At 28.1% G+C, this 12,768-nt stretch overlaps 1 protein-coding gene and 1 non-coding gene across 2 annotated transcripts; both read left to right on the forward strand.

The window, feature by feature from the left end:
- Positions 1–5,507: 5,507 nt before the first annotated feature.
- Positions 5,508–7,747, forward strand: LOC111286058 (large ribosomal subunit protein uL1). The gene is made up of 6 exons (XM_022875830.2): positions 5,508–5,613; positions 5,735–5,783; positions 6,396–6,615; positions 6,783–6,948; positions 7,111–7,316; positions 7,536–7,747. Exons 2-6 carry the CDS (start codon positions 5,779–5,781, stop codon positions 7,587–7,589), a joined length of 651 nt encoding a protein of 216 aa, XP_022731565.1. The 5' UTR covers positions 5,508–5,613; positions 5,735–5,778; the 3' UTR covers positions 7,590–7,747.
- A 4,623-nt stretch (positions 7,748–12,370) lies between these two features.
- TRNAY-GUA (transfer RNA tyrosine (anticodon GUA)) lies at positions 12,371–12,460 on the forward strand. The gene is given in 2 exon segments: positions 12,371–12,407; positions 12,425–12,460. It is a non-coding gene; the product is annotated as a tRNA-Tyr (tRNA).
- Positions 12,461–12,768: the final 308 nt, after the last annotated feature.

The following is a 12,768-nucleotide window of genomic DNA, read 5'->3' on the forward strand; positions in this document are numbered from 1 at the left end:
CGCTGCAGGCGCAATGTGCTTTTGAGACGTATAAGGGAATCCTAGTGGGTTCATTAGACACCCTCCAGTGGTGATCATCCTATTTTGAAGGTTTTGAGTTAGGCAAGAAGAAGATCCAGGTTCAACATCTCTAACTACATGAATATTCTGGTATGGTAGCACTGCTGGTTGGAGTAGGATTTTGCTGCTTTCTTGCAGCTGATCATCTTCTGGTTTTTCAGCTTTGACATAATTGATTAACAAGGATATTAATTCATCAGAGTCTGATAGTGCACCAAGTGCACTAGCCCAATCCAATGAGTTATCACCCATTTCTTCCTGAAATAGCAAAAATTATTAAAAAAAAAAAAAGCCCAGGTTTTTGCCCTTTTAACAGATAACTTCAGGTAGATTTCACTTGCAAATACCTACACAGAGAAACAAAATGTTGAGGGGCTGAATTATCTCAATGATTATATTGTTTCTGAACTTTGATTAGTCATGTAAATACGCGTAAATAGACAGTGTGGTTTTTATGCCAGAAAATTAGGAAAACTATGCAATCTAATGATGATCATGCAAGGTCATACTTCATAGTTCTTGAGAAACAATAATACCGTTAAGAGTATTGTGCTTTATGAATACTTAAAAACTTGATCTTTGCAACTTTCTTCCAAAATGTAACTAGAATTAAAAAAATGTGGGATTGCATGAATGAAAAGCCAAAATAGACAGTAATTCTTCATGTTCCTAATACAGAAAAACCTATTAAAGATCATGGTAAATAAAATTTTCTCTTGTTTTTCTTTCTAGTAATTTGTTTTGCCTAAACAAAATCCTCCATTCACTACTGCACATCAGAAAATTAAGTGAAAGAAGAAAAATAAATTAAGCAATAAATGAAAATAACGATAATGAAGAACCAAGGAACTTACATATAATCCAACTAATAAATTTCTAATTAACCCCCATTCATATTTTCCTATATGGAGCAAGAGAATATGATGAACATATCTGAGTCAAAACCTATCCAGTCTAATGAGGTAAGTCCTTGAGAAGACAACAGATATTAACAAAAAGCCAGGTTAGAAAAACGTGTAGCTGATGCCACGTTGATATAGTGTCAGTGATTAATTAGCTTGCAAACTTCAATATTTTCACCTAATACATTCATTAATTGAAGAAGTTAACAAAAATTTATGATTTTACTAGAAAAAGAGTAATTGAGCTAAATTCAGTATATCATGTTCATTATTCAGGCACCAACAGCATTTTGCAATTTAGAACTAAAATGAAAGGGCCAACTGCAGAATACTGCAGGCATTGTTGTTTGTAGTAAGGTACATAGGGTTAGAGTTCATTGTTTTCTATTAAAACCATGAAATAAAAACCTTGAAACCATCTCATAAAACAATGCAATGTATAGCAATTCTAGCTTATGCCAAATCTACAGAAAAAAAAAAAAAAAAAAGATAAAAAGAACAAGAGAAAGGGTACTAATTGAAAGAAAAAAAAATGATGCTACCAAAATTTTTCAATCTTCTTTTATTTTTTCTCAAACCATTTATAAAGACCTACAACCTGTTTATGATTCTTGAGAAATAACTTTGAATCAAAAGATTTTAAGAAAACAAAGAGAAATAAAACTCACATGTACATTCATGCAGTAGAGCAAGGGCTGAAATAAATGTTCTGCATTTGAAGTATGGTTATCCTTTGACAAAGCACTCAGATATATATGTTTCTAAGTTCTTGCAGAAATGTTTTCACAAGGAAAAAAATAGAGATAAGAGCAAAATTGTCTGCAACTAAAGTTACAAGCCTTATTTGTTAAGAATCAAATATGTCTAAGCAACTTTAATATAGCACCACGGTTAGATCGCCACATGTAATCAGAAAATCTGGTTTTAGGACAGAAAGTAATGGTTATTCTTAGCATAATACAGGGGGGAGTCAAATCTTTGGTGATACTTTCTTCTACCAAAGGTTACAAATGATTTTCCATTTTTTCTTTTTTTTTTATTTAGGGGTAATTATTAAAATATATAGATCCATAAATCTATAATTAGATTTAACAAGAGGAGTCACCACTCTTTTTCTTTTTCTTTTTTTTTTACTTATTTTTTTTCTTTTTTTTTTACTTAGGGATAATTATCATAGATCCATAAATCTATAACTAGATTTAAAGAGAGGAATCGTCACTCTTTTTTTTAAGTGTAATTGACTATCTAATGAATCTATCTTTTTAAAAAGTTTTTAAGCTTGATTGGGGCTTTTTAAAGAATAGGTTCTTACCTTTTGAACAGAATTAAGTTTAGGAGTTGAATTATGTATAGGGATGGGGAAGGTTATAATATTCCCACAATGTCTATCTTAAGATGTTACCATTTAATTTTGAATTATCCTAGCAAGTATTTTAGTTCTAATGGTTCTTATTTTCATATTTAAATATTAAAAATAATTTCAAAGATTTTTTTATCAATCTGGAAGAATTCTTAAAAATATTCAAAAATTTCATTTATTTTCTTAAAAAGGCTCCATCATCAGAAAAATATTTAATCATTTTTTAAAAAAATATTTTTAATTCATCCACCATTTGGGCTAAAATTAAAAATATTTTTTCACCTAAAAATTTCTTAGATAATCAAACATTTACGATTACTAAAAATTTCATTCTCAATTTATTTTTTTTTATTTCTAAATTTTTCACCATTTGAACCAATTTAGAAAATTTTTTTATTTTTAAAATTTTCACTATTTGGAGCTATTTAGAAATTCTCTCTCTTTTTTTTTAAGAAAATAATATGATAGCTATTTTCTTGAAGTTTCATTTAAATTCTTCCACCATTTGAGATAAATTTAAAGAAATTTCTCACTTAAATATTTCTTAGAAAATTTACCATTTTAAATTTCTAAAAATCTTATAATTAGATAATTATTAAATATCTTCAAACAAAAAAATTTATTTGAAAAAGAATATAATTATTTTTATTAAAATTTCATCTAAATTATTTCATCATTTGGGACAAATTTAGAAAAATTTATCACATAAAAATTTTTTAAAGAATTTACCATTTGAAAATTTTAAAATTCTCATCATTGGATAATTAATATTTAATTCCAAAATTTTTATTAAAATTTCTCATTTTTATTTTTTTTAAATTAAAAATAAATATTAATTATTGTTTATTAAAATTTTATCTAAATTATCCTCTATTTGGGTCAAATTTAAAGAAAAAAACTCACTTAAAAATTTTATAAAAATTAACCATTTGTGATTTCAAAAAATTTCATCATTAGATAATTATTACTTATTTTTTAAATTCTATTAAAGTTTTATTTTTATAATTTTTTCTAATTTACTTACAATTTAATAATGCAAGATATAAATAAATAAAATAATAACATGAAAAATAAATAAATAAAACCAAAATAATGAAAGGGCTCGACTGGAGCTACAACGCATGGCTCAGCTTGGCTGTATTTTGCTTAACCATGACTGAACAAGACTCACAAAGTCCTCACAAGTGCTTGAACTATCAGAGCTACGCATGGATCACTCTAGGACCTCGTCAGGGCTCACAAATGAGCTAACAAAAACATGAGAATGTGTTCAACGAAGAGATATCCTGAATAACCTCCCAGCTGCAACATTGCTTGTAGCATCAAAACCTCCAATACAGCAATACTTTGATGCCCCTAATAGCACTGTCAGGTCCCCGAGCCTTCTATTGTTTTGCTCTCTTTTTTTATGCATTTTCCTCTCTGATCTTGTTGATTTCTTCTGTCTTTTTGCTGATGATTAACAGGTTTATTTATAAGTAAGAATTTCAGTCCAAACAGTGCTTAAACTCTTGATAGAGTTTATCTTATAGTTAAATTAATACTGAATTTTAATTTTTTTTAAAAACTTTTATCTAATCAAACAATCTTTTTTTGATTAAGTCTCTGTCATTTTTTTATTTTTTTACTATAAAAAATAAAAAATAAAAAAAATAAAATAAAATTTAAATTTCAGACAAAATAAAATGTATACAAAAAATATGGTGAATAAAACTTTCAATGCACTTCCAAGATATTCAAAAAAGAAAAAAATCATATTTAATATTTTATTATTTGTTGGTTATTATAATTTAACGGGTAAATCAGATCTTCTCAATCTGCTTGAACAAACTGTTTGTCACTTTAAAAAATGTATAGCTACTTATAAATCTTACTTCTTTTGAAAACAAAGAGAAAAAAAATGAAAGAAAAGAATCAATTCTTTTAATCGATACGATAGTTCTTGTTATATAGTTTGATTAATTGATTTATTGGTTACTGGTATTCTAATTATTAATATTAAATGAAATAAATTTCTCTAATTTTTTGATAATCTAATTCTAATTGCTATGCTAATTTTTTTATGAATCTTCTTGTTTAATGTTATACATGGTTACTGCTTTTTGCCTTTTTCTATGAAACAAGGGGACGGGACAAGACATGGGCTAAGTATTTTAAGGTAGAGATAAAAGTTTCTATAGGGAAAAGGGAAAGGGATCTTTTTAAAAAAAATCTAAAGTCTAAATTTAATTTTAATTTTTTTATTTTAAAAATATATAAAAATTTGAAGAATAATCATTAAAATTAAGATTTCAAAAATTTATCAATAATTTAGGAGTCGTTTGCTATTGTTTTATGTTTTTTAAAATTTTGTTCTGTTTTATTTTATTTTATTTTCAATTTATTTAATTTAAAAACATGTTTGAATAGAATGCTTTTATTTTAGAAATGTGAAAAAAAAACATACAAGAGAAAGAAGTTTTGGGCTTCATTTGTTATTAATAATACAATAATATTAATATAATAATATTTATTAAAATATTATTTATAAATAGTATTTAATTATTATATGAATAAATAATATATTATTAATATAATATATTATTTATTAATAATATATTATTAATATAAAAAATAATAATATTTATAAATATATTTCTTATTAATATAATATTTATATAATAAAATAATTATAGCATCAATATAATAATTTAATTGTAATTTTTGAGGACAGTGCTTTTATGGTAACAGTGCCAAATTATTTTCAAAAAAATTGAAAACATTATTTTTATTTTTTTTAATAATTTTCAAAACTTTACAAAATTTTGTTTCTAGTTATTAAAAACAGAAAATAAAAATAACCTATTAAACATATTTTTGTTTTCTATTTTTAAAAATACTGAAAATGAAAACAAAAAATAAAAAACGGAAACAATAACAAATAACTCCTTTGTTTCTAATTTTTTTTATTATCCTTTCAATTAATGTGAATTTTTAAAATATGAGCATCAAGTAACCCCGAATAATATTATAAACAAAATTTCAAAATAATTAGCGAAAAGTATTTGAAAAAAAATTTAAGGAATGTGCTATGTCATAAAATAATATTACATTTTTGGGCGGAACCTGACTAGCACTAATTTGGGCTAGCCCAATCAAAACCAAACCAAGTCTAATTTTGGGTAGCCCAATCCAAAACAAACCATTCCCTCTGAGCAAATGAGTTTGAGGTAGGTTTTACTGGTTCCGCTGATCCCCTATATATTTCTCCACAGCCACAAGATTCACAGCAGCCGTTAGGGTTTCTCTCTGGTAGCTACTCTTTCCTCTGTTTCTTGCAAACCCTTCTTTACTGCATCTCCATTTCTTCTCAGATCTAACTTTAATTTTTCAATTCTTCACTTCTTGATGACTTGAAAACTTTGTTTTACAGGTGAATTTTGTTATTTTGTTTCTGGAAATAACAGAGATTCAGAGATGAGGTAATTTTAATTCTTTTACTTTTTGTTCATTTTTATCTTTGGTTTTATTTTAATTTGATTTTACTTTTTTGTATACATTCTGAAATTAAATTATCGAAATTTATATATTGAGTCCTGGAAATATCTTTTTTCTTTATTTATATCTTAGGGTTTTAATCTTGCTATTATTAATGGACTTGAATTAGAGGAGTTTGGGTCCATTGGCTTATTTTTGTTTTGTAGGATAATTTGTTGGGTACTTTCAACTGTGAAGTAGGAAATGGCTTTGTTGTTGGTTGTAATTAATTTACTCTTAGTCATTGATATTGGCCTTTTGACAATTGATTTCTTTTATATTGGAAAATTTATACTTTGACTGTAAATTTGAAAGTTGTGAATTTGAATTATCATTAGTAGATGGGGAACTATTTGATTTTTCTGGATTGAAATAATCTATTCGGAAGCATTGACCTGATCTCTGCATTTTTTTTGGGTGCTCATTTTATGATTATGAGTTGTTTATGTTGCCTAGATTAATCATTCATTTTACTAATTTATAAAGGTGTAGTTTTTTTCTTATATGCTCGTTTACTGTTTTCTTTACTGATAGATTTTAGGTTTTGTTATTTACAGCAAGCTTCAGAGTGATGCCCTTAAGGAAGCTATTTCAACCATTGTGGCTCAGTCCAAGGAGAAACAACGTAAGTTTACTGAGACCATTGAACTCCAGATTGGTCTGAAAAACTATGATCCCCAAAAAGACAAGAGGTTCAGTGGTTCCGTGAAGCTGCCACACATTCCTCGTCCAAAGATGAAAATCTGCATGCTTGGAGATGCTCAACATGTTGAGGAGGTAATTTTGCTGCTTTCTTAGTTGGAAAAACTTTGTTTTCTTACATTGCTTAGAAGAATATTTTAGTTTTGGACTTAGGTATAGGATGTGTGTTATGTGAAGTGTATACATTTAATGTTCAAGTGGTCTTTTATGCAATGATTTAAATGGTTTAATTTGTACTGCAGGCAGAGAAGATAGGTTTAGATTATATGGATGTGGAAGCACTGAAAAAGCTAAACAAGAACAAGAAGTTGGTCAAAAAGCTTGCCAAGAAGTATCATGCCTTTTTGGCTTCTGAATCTGTCATCAAGCAGATCCCTCGTCTCTTGGGTCCTGGTCTCAACAAAGCAGGCAAGTTTTATATATGAACTATGTTATTCTATTTGTTTTCAGAAATTTTTATGTTGTACTCTCCAAAGCAGTTGCAGGGGGACAGGATTTGTGCTTTTTGCATTTTGTCAGTTATGATTTTGAATTGTGATCTTACTTGGCTGTTTTTGTGCACAAATGCAGGGAAATTCCCAACCCTTGTTACTCACCAGGAATCCCTGGAGTCCAAAGTGAATGAGACCAAGGCAACAGTGAAGTTCCAATTGAAGAAGGTTCTCTGCATGGGAGTTGCTGTTGGGAATGTAGCTATGGAAGAGAAGCAGATCTTCCAAAATGTTCAGATGAGCGTTAATTTTCTCGTCTCACTGTTAAAAAAGAACTGGCAGAATGTGAGTTTTTTTAGCTTTTGTATGTTTAGTCTACTTGGTTACTCCTTCCAGTTAATTTTAATTCGTCCATGATATTTTATATATGGACTTTTTTATTAGATAATCAATCTAATTGACTTTGTGTGTCTTATTTCTTTCTTGATAATATCTATACGGGATTTTGAAGCTTATTTCCACTTTTTTTGTTACAAAATCTAATTAAATTTGTATTGATTGCAGGTGAGGTGCCTTTACTTGAAGAGTACCATGGGTCCTTCAAACAGAATCTTTTGAGTGAAAGTAATGTGGTAGTTGTGGGATTAATACTATCAGATTGTTATTCGGAATGTTTTTATGTTTTGTTATTGAAAGAAATGTTTTGAATCTGAGACATTGGAAGTTTTGTTTTTGCATATGTTATCAATGAATGTTAAATTTCCATCTTTTTGATACTGTCTCATCCAGTGGGAAAAAAAATCCCTCGACACTATGGCCTCCAATTGCTTTGGGAAACTTTATAATATCAACTTCTGAGTTGTTAATTATGTTCTTAATCATAACATTGTGAAGAATGAATGTTCTGCTTTTGAAACATTGTCTGTTAAGAGTAGGGAAAAGGAAAACTGGGCAGGTGGCAGATGCTATTAGGACCCAACTGGCGGAATTATAGACGGACATTGACAACGGCTCACAGCCGGCGAAGAAAAGTATAAAAAGCATAGATTTAAGAATATCGTTATGTACTATGGCCGTATGTGTTCGCACGTCGAAGGAAAGAAATGGTCTTTACAAAAGAGAGAGGGGCAGAAGCCTCGACTAGATTAGTAGTACCAAATTTGTTTGTTTTGTTAATATCAGGTTATATATGATTTCCTCATTTAATTTGTTTGGATGTTAGGTTTAATTCTTTGTTTATTGTTGCCAACTTGTTGTTTGATAAATTGAATAAATTCAACAATAAAAATTAGTTTTGAAAATTGTAAATTTGGAATTTATGATTTAAAGTTGTTTGATAATTAGTTAAAAATCAAATGCTAAGTAATTTTTTATCAATTTTTTACAAAACATTAGATATGATTTTATAATTATTTTTAATTAATAAAAATTACAAAAGAAAACAAATTCTTAAAAGGAAAAAAATACAAAATTAATGTAATTAGATAGTATTTTATTCTTTAAATAAAATTAATTTAATAAATTAAATCATTATAAGTTACTTTGCATTTTCAATGTCTTTTAAATCTTTAATTAAGTGATTTTAAAAAACTGAAAATAACCAAGAGATTTTTGTGCAGAGTTTTCGGTCGGAAGTGGCTTTGTTTAACTTCAATTTTTTTTTTTTTTTGGTTTTTGCAGCTTTGGTTTTAGATAGATAAATAATAAAAATAAAGATATATGGACCGTCAAATATTAAATTGTGATTTGCAAGTGAAGTTAAACAGTTTTTTGTTGAAATGAGCGGGGCCCGTGGTTAAGACGATATCTGTTTTAGCTAAGCGTGTATGGTACTTGCGATTAGGCGCAGGCGGCTACTTCGATGTTTCCACGGTTCTATCTTTTTGACTCAACGATACTTTATGTCTTTATACAATAGACAAGCATATGGTATACACTGATTTGAAGTGTTTTGTATTTAACTAGTTTAGTTGAGTCATAAAATAATTTTTTAAAACTAAATTTAAATTTAAATATTTATTATTTATTTTTTTTATTTTAAATTATAATTTTTTGAAAAAATTATATTTGATACGTCAGTGATATATAAAGTAAATTATAATATATAAAATCAATATATTATCATTAAATCACAAATTACTTTGTTTCAAAAAGTTTTGTAAATAAATAAATTTCTAAAAGTTTATTTATTTCTATATAATCTTTTAGTTAAAAATATATTAATGTCAAATGTCGTAAAACCCCATAATAAATAAAAATACTTTGTGTCTTTTTAGACGGTTGTATACATCAATTTTATGTTTTATTTTTGTTATTTAAACAAAAATTTGAATGGTACAAAGACTAAAAAAGACACGTGCAAACGATTAAGATTGAACACGTGTCACATAAATTGAATTAAAAATATAATTTAAAACATTTTTATTTTTCTTTCCAATAAAACATATTTTATAAAATAGGATTTCTGGGTTCATAAAAAAGGATCTTTTAAGTTGATATTTACTTTCTCGTAGAATTTAGAGTTTATGTACGGAATTAAAAGTATTTGTGGGATTTAAAAAAAGTGGGGTGTATTATAAATTTTTATTAATTGCTATTATAAAAATAATTTATTAGAAAGGAATTGAAAAGTTTCTTTTACTCTTTTAACTTTAATGTTGGGCTACGTTATATTCACCAGTCACCTTCTTCAAAACATAAACAAGAAAATTATATAAGAGAAAAACCAATTTTATTTTCCCTTCAAGGCCTAAAACTATAATAACAACTTGCCCTTACATATTCTTATCAACCAAAACCAATCTTAATTTGACCTCTCAAACCACAGTCTTGACTTAAAAACCATCCAAATTCAAGCTTGTTTTGGTTTTCCAACTTTGATACGAAGGTATATTTTTTTAATCAAACCTTGAAATTGGTAGGACTTGCTAGTTTCTTTGTTTGAAATGGAGCTACTGAAATCCACTAAATGGAAAAATTAAATTGAGTGCAAGCTCTCTATTGGAGGGATTATACATTATGAGTTCTAAATCTGATCTGCCTTAAAGAGACATAAAATCATCATAGCAAAGGAAATAATAGTTTTCTTTTAGTGATGGGATTGCATTTAAATTCTGTCCTGGGATTGGAGGAAGCAGTTGAGCCAGACACAACTCCATTTCCTTTTACAATTTCATTTTCTCATGGGGAGGGATAAGGTAATATGCAGAAAGAGACAGTGGAAGTTTCCTGCATCTACAGTTTCCACTTCTTCACCATCTTCTTCCTCCCTTTTACTCTTCCCCTTGCTTGCCCACTATCGTATTATGCCTCCATCTGACAGTTATATCTGTGAGGCACCGTTCATGATGTGGCAACCATGTTCTTTGTAAGCTACAGTCCTTACTCATAATAGGATGAGCTTCGAGTGGTAGCCACAACTGGTAAATCACCAATCCGATTGATGTTGCTATTGCCAGGAGCAATGCAGTAAGTTTGGTGCCATGGATTTATCAATTCAGAGAAGACAATCAGGACCATAATGCCAAAGTAGGGAAAAACTTTTGCATGATGAGACTAGCTGAACATCTTATTTATAGGGCCTTTCAAGGCACCATCTGACAAATGGTTGGCATGAATTTGTCTTTCCATATATGAATTCTTGCCTTGTAAAACATACTTTCCTTAACAAGAATTGAAGGAATATGTTGCTATACGTTTATATAGCTCCTATATATAGGTTTTGGTTTTCCTTAAAAAAACCAGGTAAAGATTTCTTGTAGGCCCATGCAGATTTGGCATGTTTGTATAGGACTTGACACATACATATAACATAAATTTTACAATAATCATGTGTCATTACAAGTCTAAAATGGTTGCCTTGTCTCTTGTTCTTCCCTTTCTTTCAAATCCAGGACATAAAAGAAATTCTGAGACACAAATCACTTATACTCTGGCCTTACCATTCCCTGCATTGTAATTTAACTTTCTTTAGTGCAACAAGGGTGGCAGGGTTAATTAATTAGTTGCCTAACTAATCATCCAACCAAGATGAGTTGGTAATTGGTGAGTGATGCTAGCTGGAATATCGATGTCTTTTATCATTGAATATGGTTATAAAACCTATACATGAATAACTCCACTTTGGACATTCTAATGATCATTAATCAGATTGCACTTTGCTTTTTTGATCTGTTCCAGAATCTATGCATCAAAAAGGCGTTCAAAACGCCCGATCATAGTCTGTATTTGGCAGATGAGAGCAACAAAAACCTAATTATATAGCAATCAGCCAATGAGCAGAATTGGTGGTTGCTTGATCCCCCATTCCTCATTCATCATTCATGTAAGATGAAATCTTCTCGACATTATGCATATGCATGCTTAACAATACGCACAATTACACTCAATGATAACGTTTTTTTGGTCTCTAATCGGATTCATGGTAGGACAAATTGTGGGCTCAACCAACATTTCTGGAAAAGAAAAAAAAGGGAAGATGAAGTTTAGAGATTCCCATTAAAAATGGGATTTGAGTAAATATAGTTGCATGCCCATGTATGACATTGCCTAGCTTTTAGACACCAAAGACGGAATAATTTACGCAAAGGGAATAGTTAGGTAGCTCTTGGTGTAAGCGAAGAGTCGTTTGGCTGTTCAACTGATGGCATTGGCTTGTCCCGCTACACCTCCAAAAGGACAAATTTTTATTAATACATCTAGACGACAGCATCCAATAGACTCCAACTTTGTTTGGTATCACCGCTTAAGAAAGTTGAATGCTTATTAATTTTAAGTTTTTAACAACTAAAATAAATAATTACAAAAGATATTATACTTAACTAAAATTATCATTGAATTTCTAATTTACAACTCGATTTCAAACAATCGATGGTACAAAATTATCCTTTGCCCCCTTTTACTTTCTAGGATGGAAATTTTTTTACAAAAGAGATCATAGTTTTATAATAAAAAAATTATATATATTAAAATTTAAATTTATTAAATATTATTTTTTAAAATTAAAAAATTATATTTAATACACTATTAATATATAAATTTAATATATTATCAATAAATCAAATTATGATATTTTATTAATAAATAAATATTAACTCTTAAAAATAAATATATACAAATTAAAAATTTACTAGATGTTATTATTTGATTCATTGATAATATATAAATTATATATATTAATAATATATTAAATATAAACTCTAAAATTAATTACATAAATTACCGGAATTAAATTTTAGGTTTAAAAGCACTTTTCCGTATCCTTGCTTTGATGCTGACAACGGTTTGCTTCCTGTTTCTTTCCTATAAAGGATTGTCCTATTAACGATCGCACTCACAAATCAAAATATTGATAATTTTGAATTATGTAAATAATATAATATGAGAGCATTACAACCGAACCGACCTTAGCTCAGTTGGTAGAGCGGAGGACTGTAGTGGTAAGCTTCATAGCAATCCTTAGGTCGCTGGTTCGAATCCGGCAGGTCGGAAATTTTGTCTTTTTCATTTTTCTAATTTATTTCATTTACACTATTTTCAGTGTAAATGAATAAAATTTTCAACAAATCATTCGTCCTATTCGTTTATTAAGTTTAATAAATAATTTTGAATATTATTTATACATTCGCTTATTAAATAAATTAAATATGAATAGTTATTCATTCGTTCATTTTATATTCACAAATAAATTCATTTACGATTAATTTATTATTTATTATTAATTTGTTATTTATTTATAATAATATTAATAAATTATATTTTTATATTTTATCTTAATTCTATTTTAAGGTTCATTTAT

Source organism: Durio zibethinus, chromosome 6 (genome assembly GCF_047325235.1).
Source record: "Durio zibethinus cultivar Kanyao isolate XHJ-2024 chromosome 6, ASM4732523v1, whole genome shotgun sequence".
Lineage (NCBI taxonomy): Eukaryota > Viridiplantae > Streptophyta > Magnoliopsida > Malvales > Malvaceae > Durio > Durio zibethinus.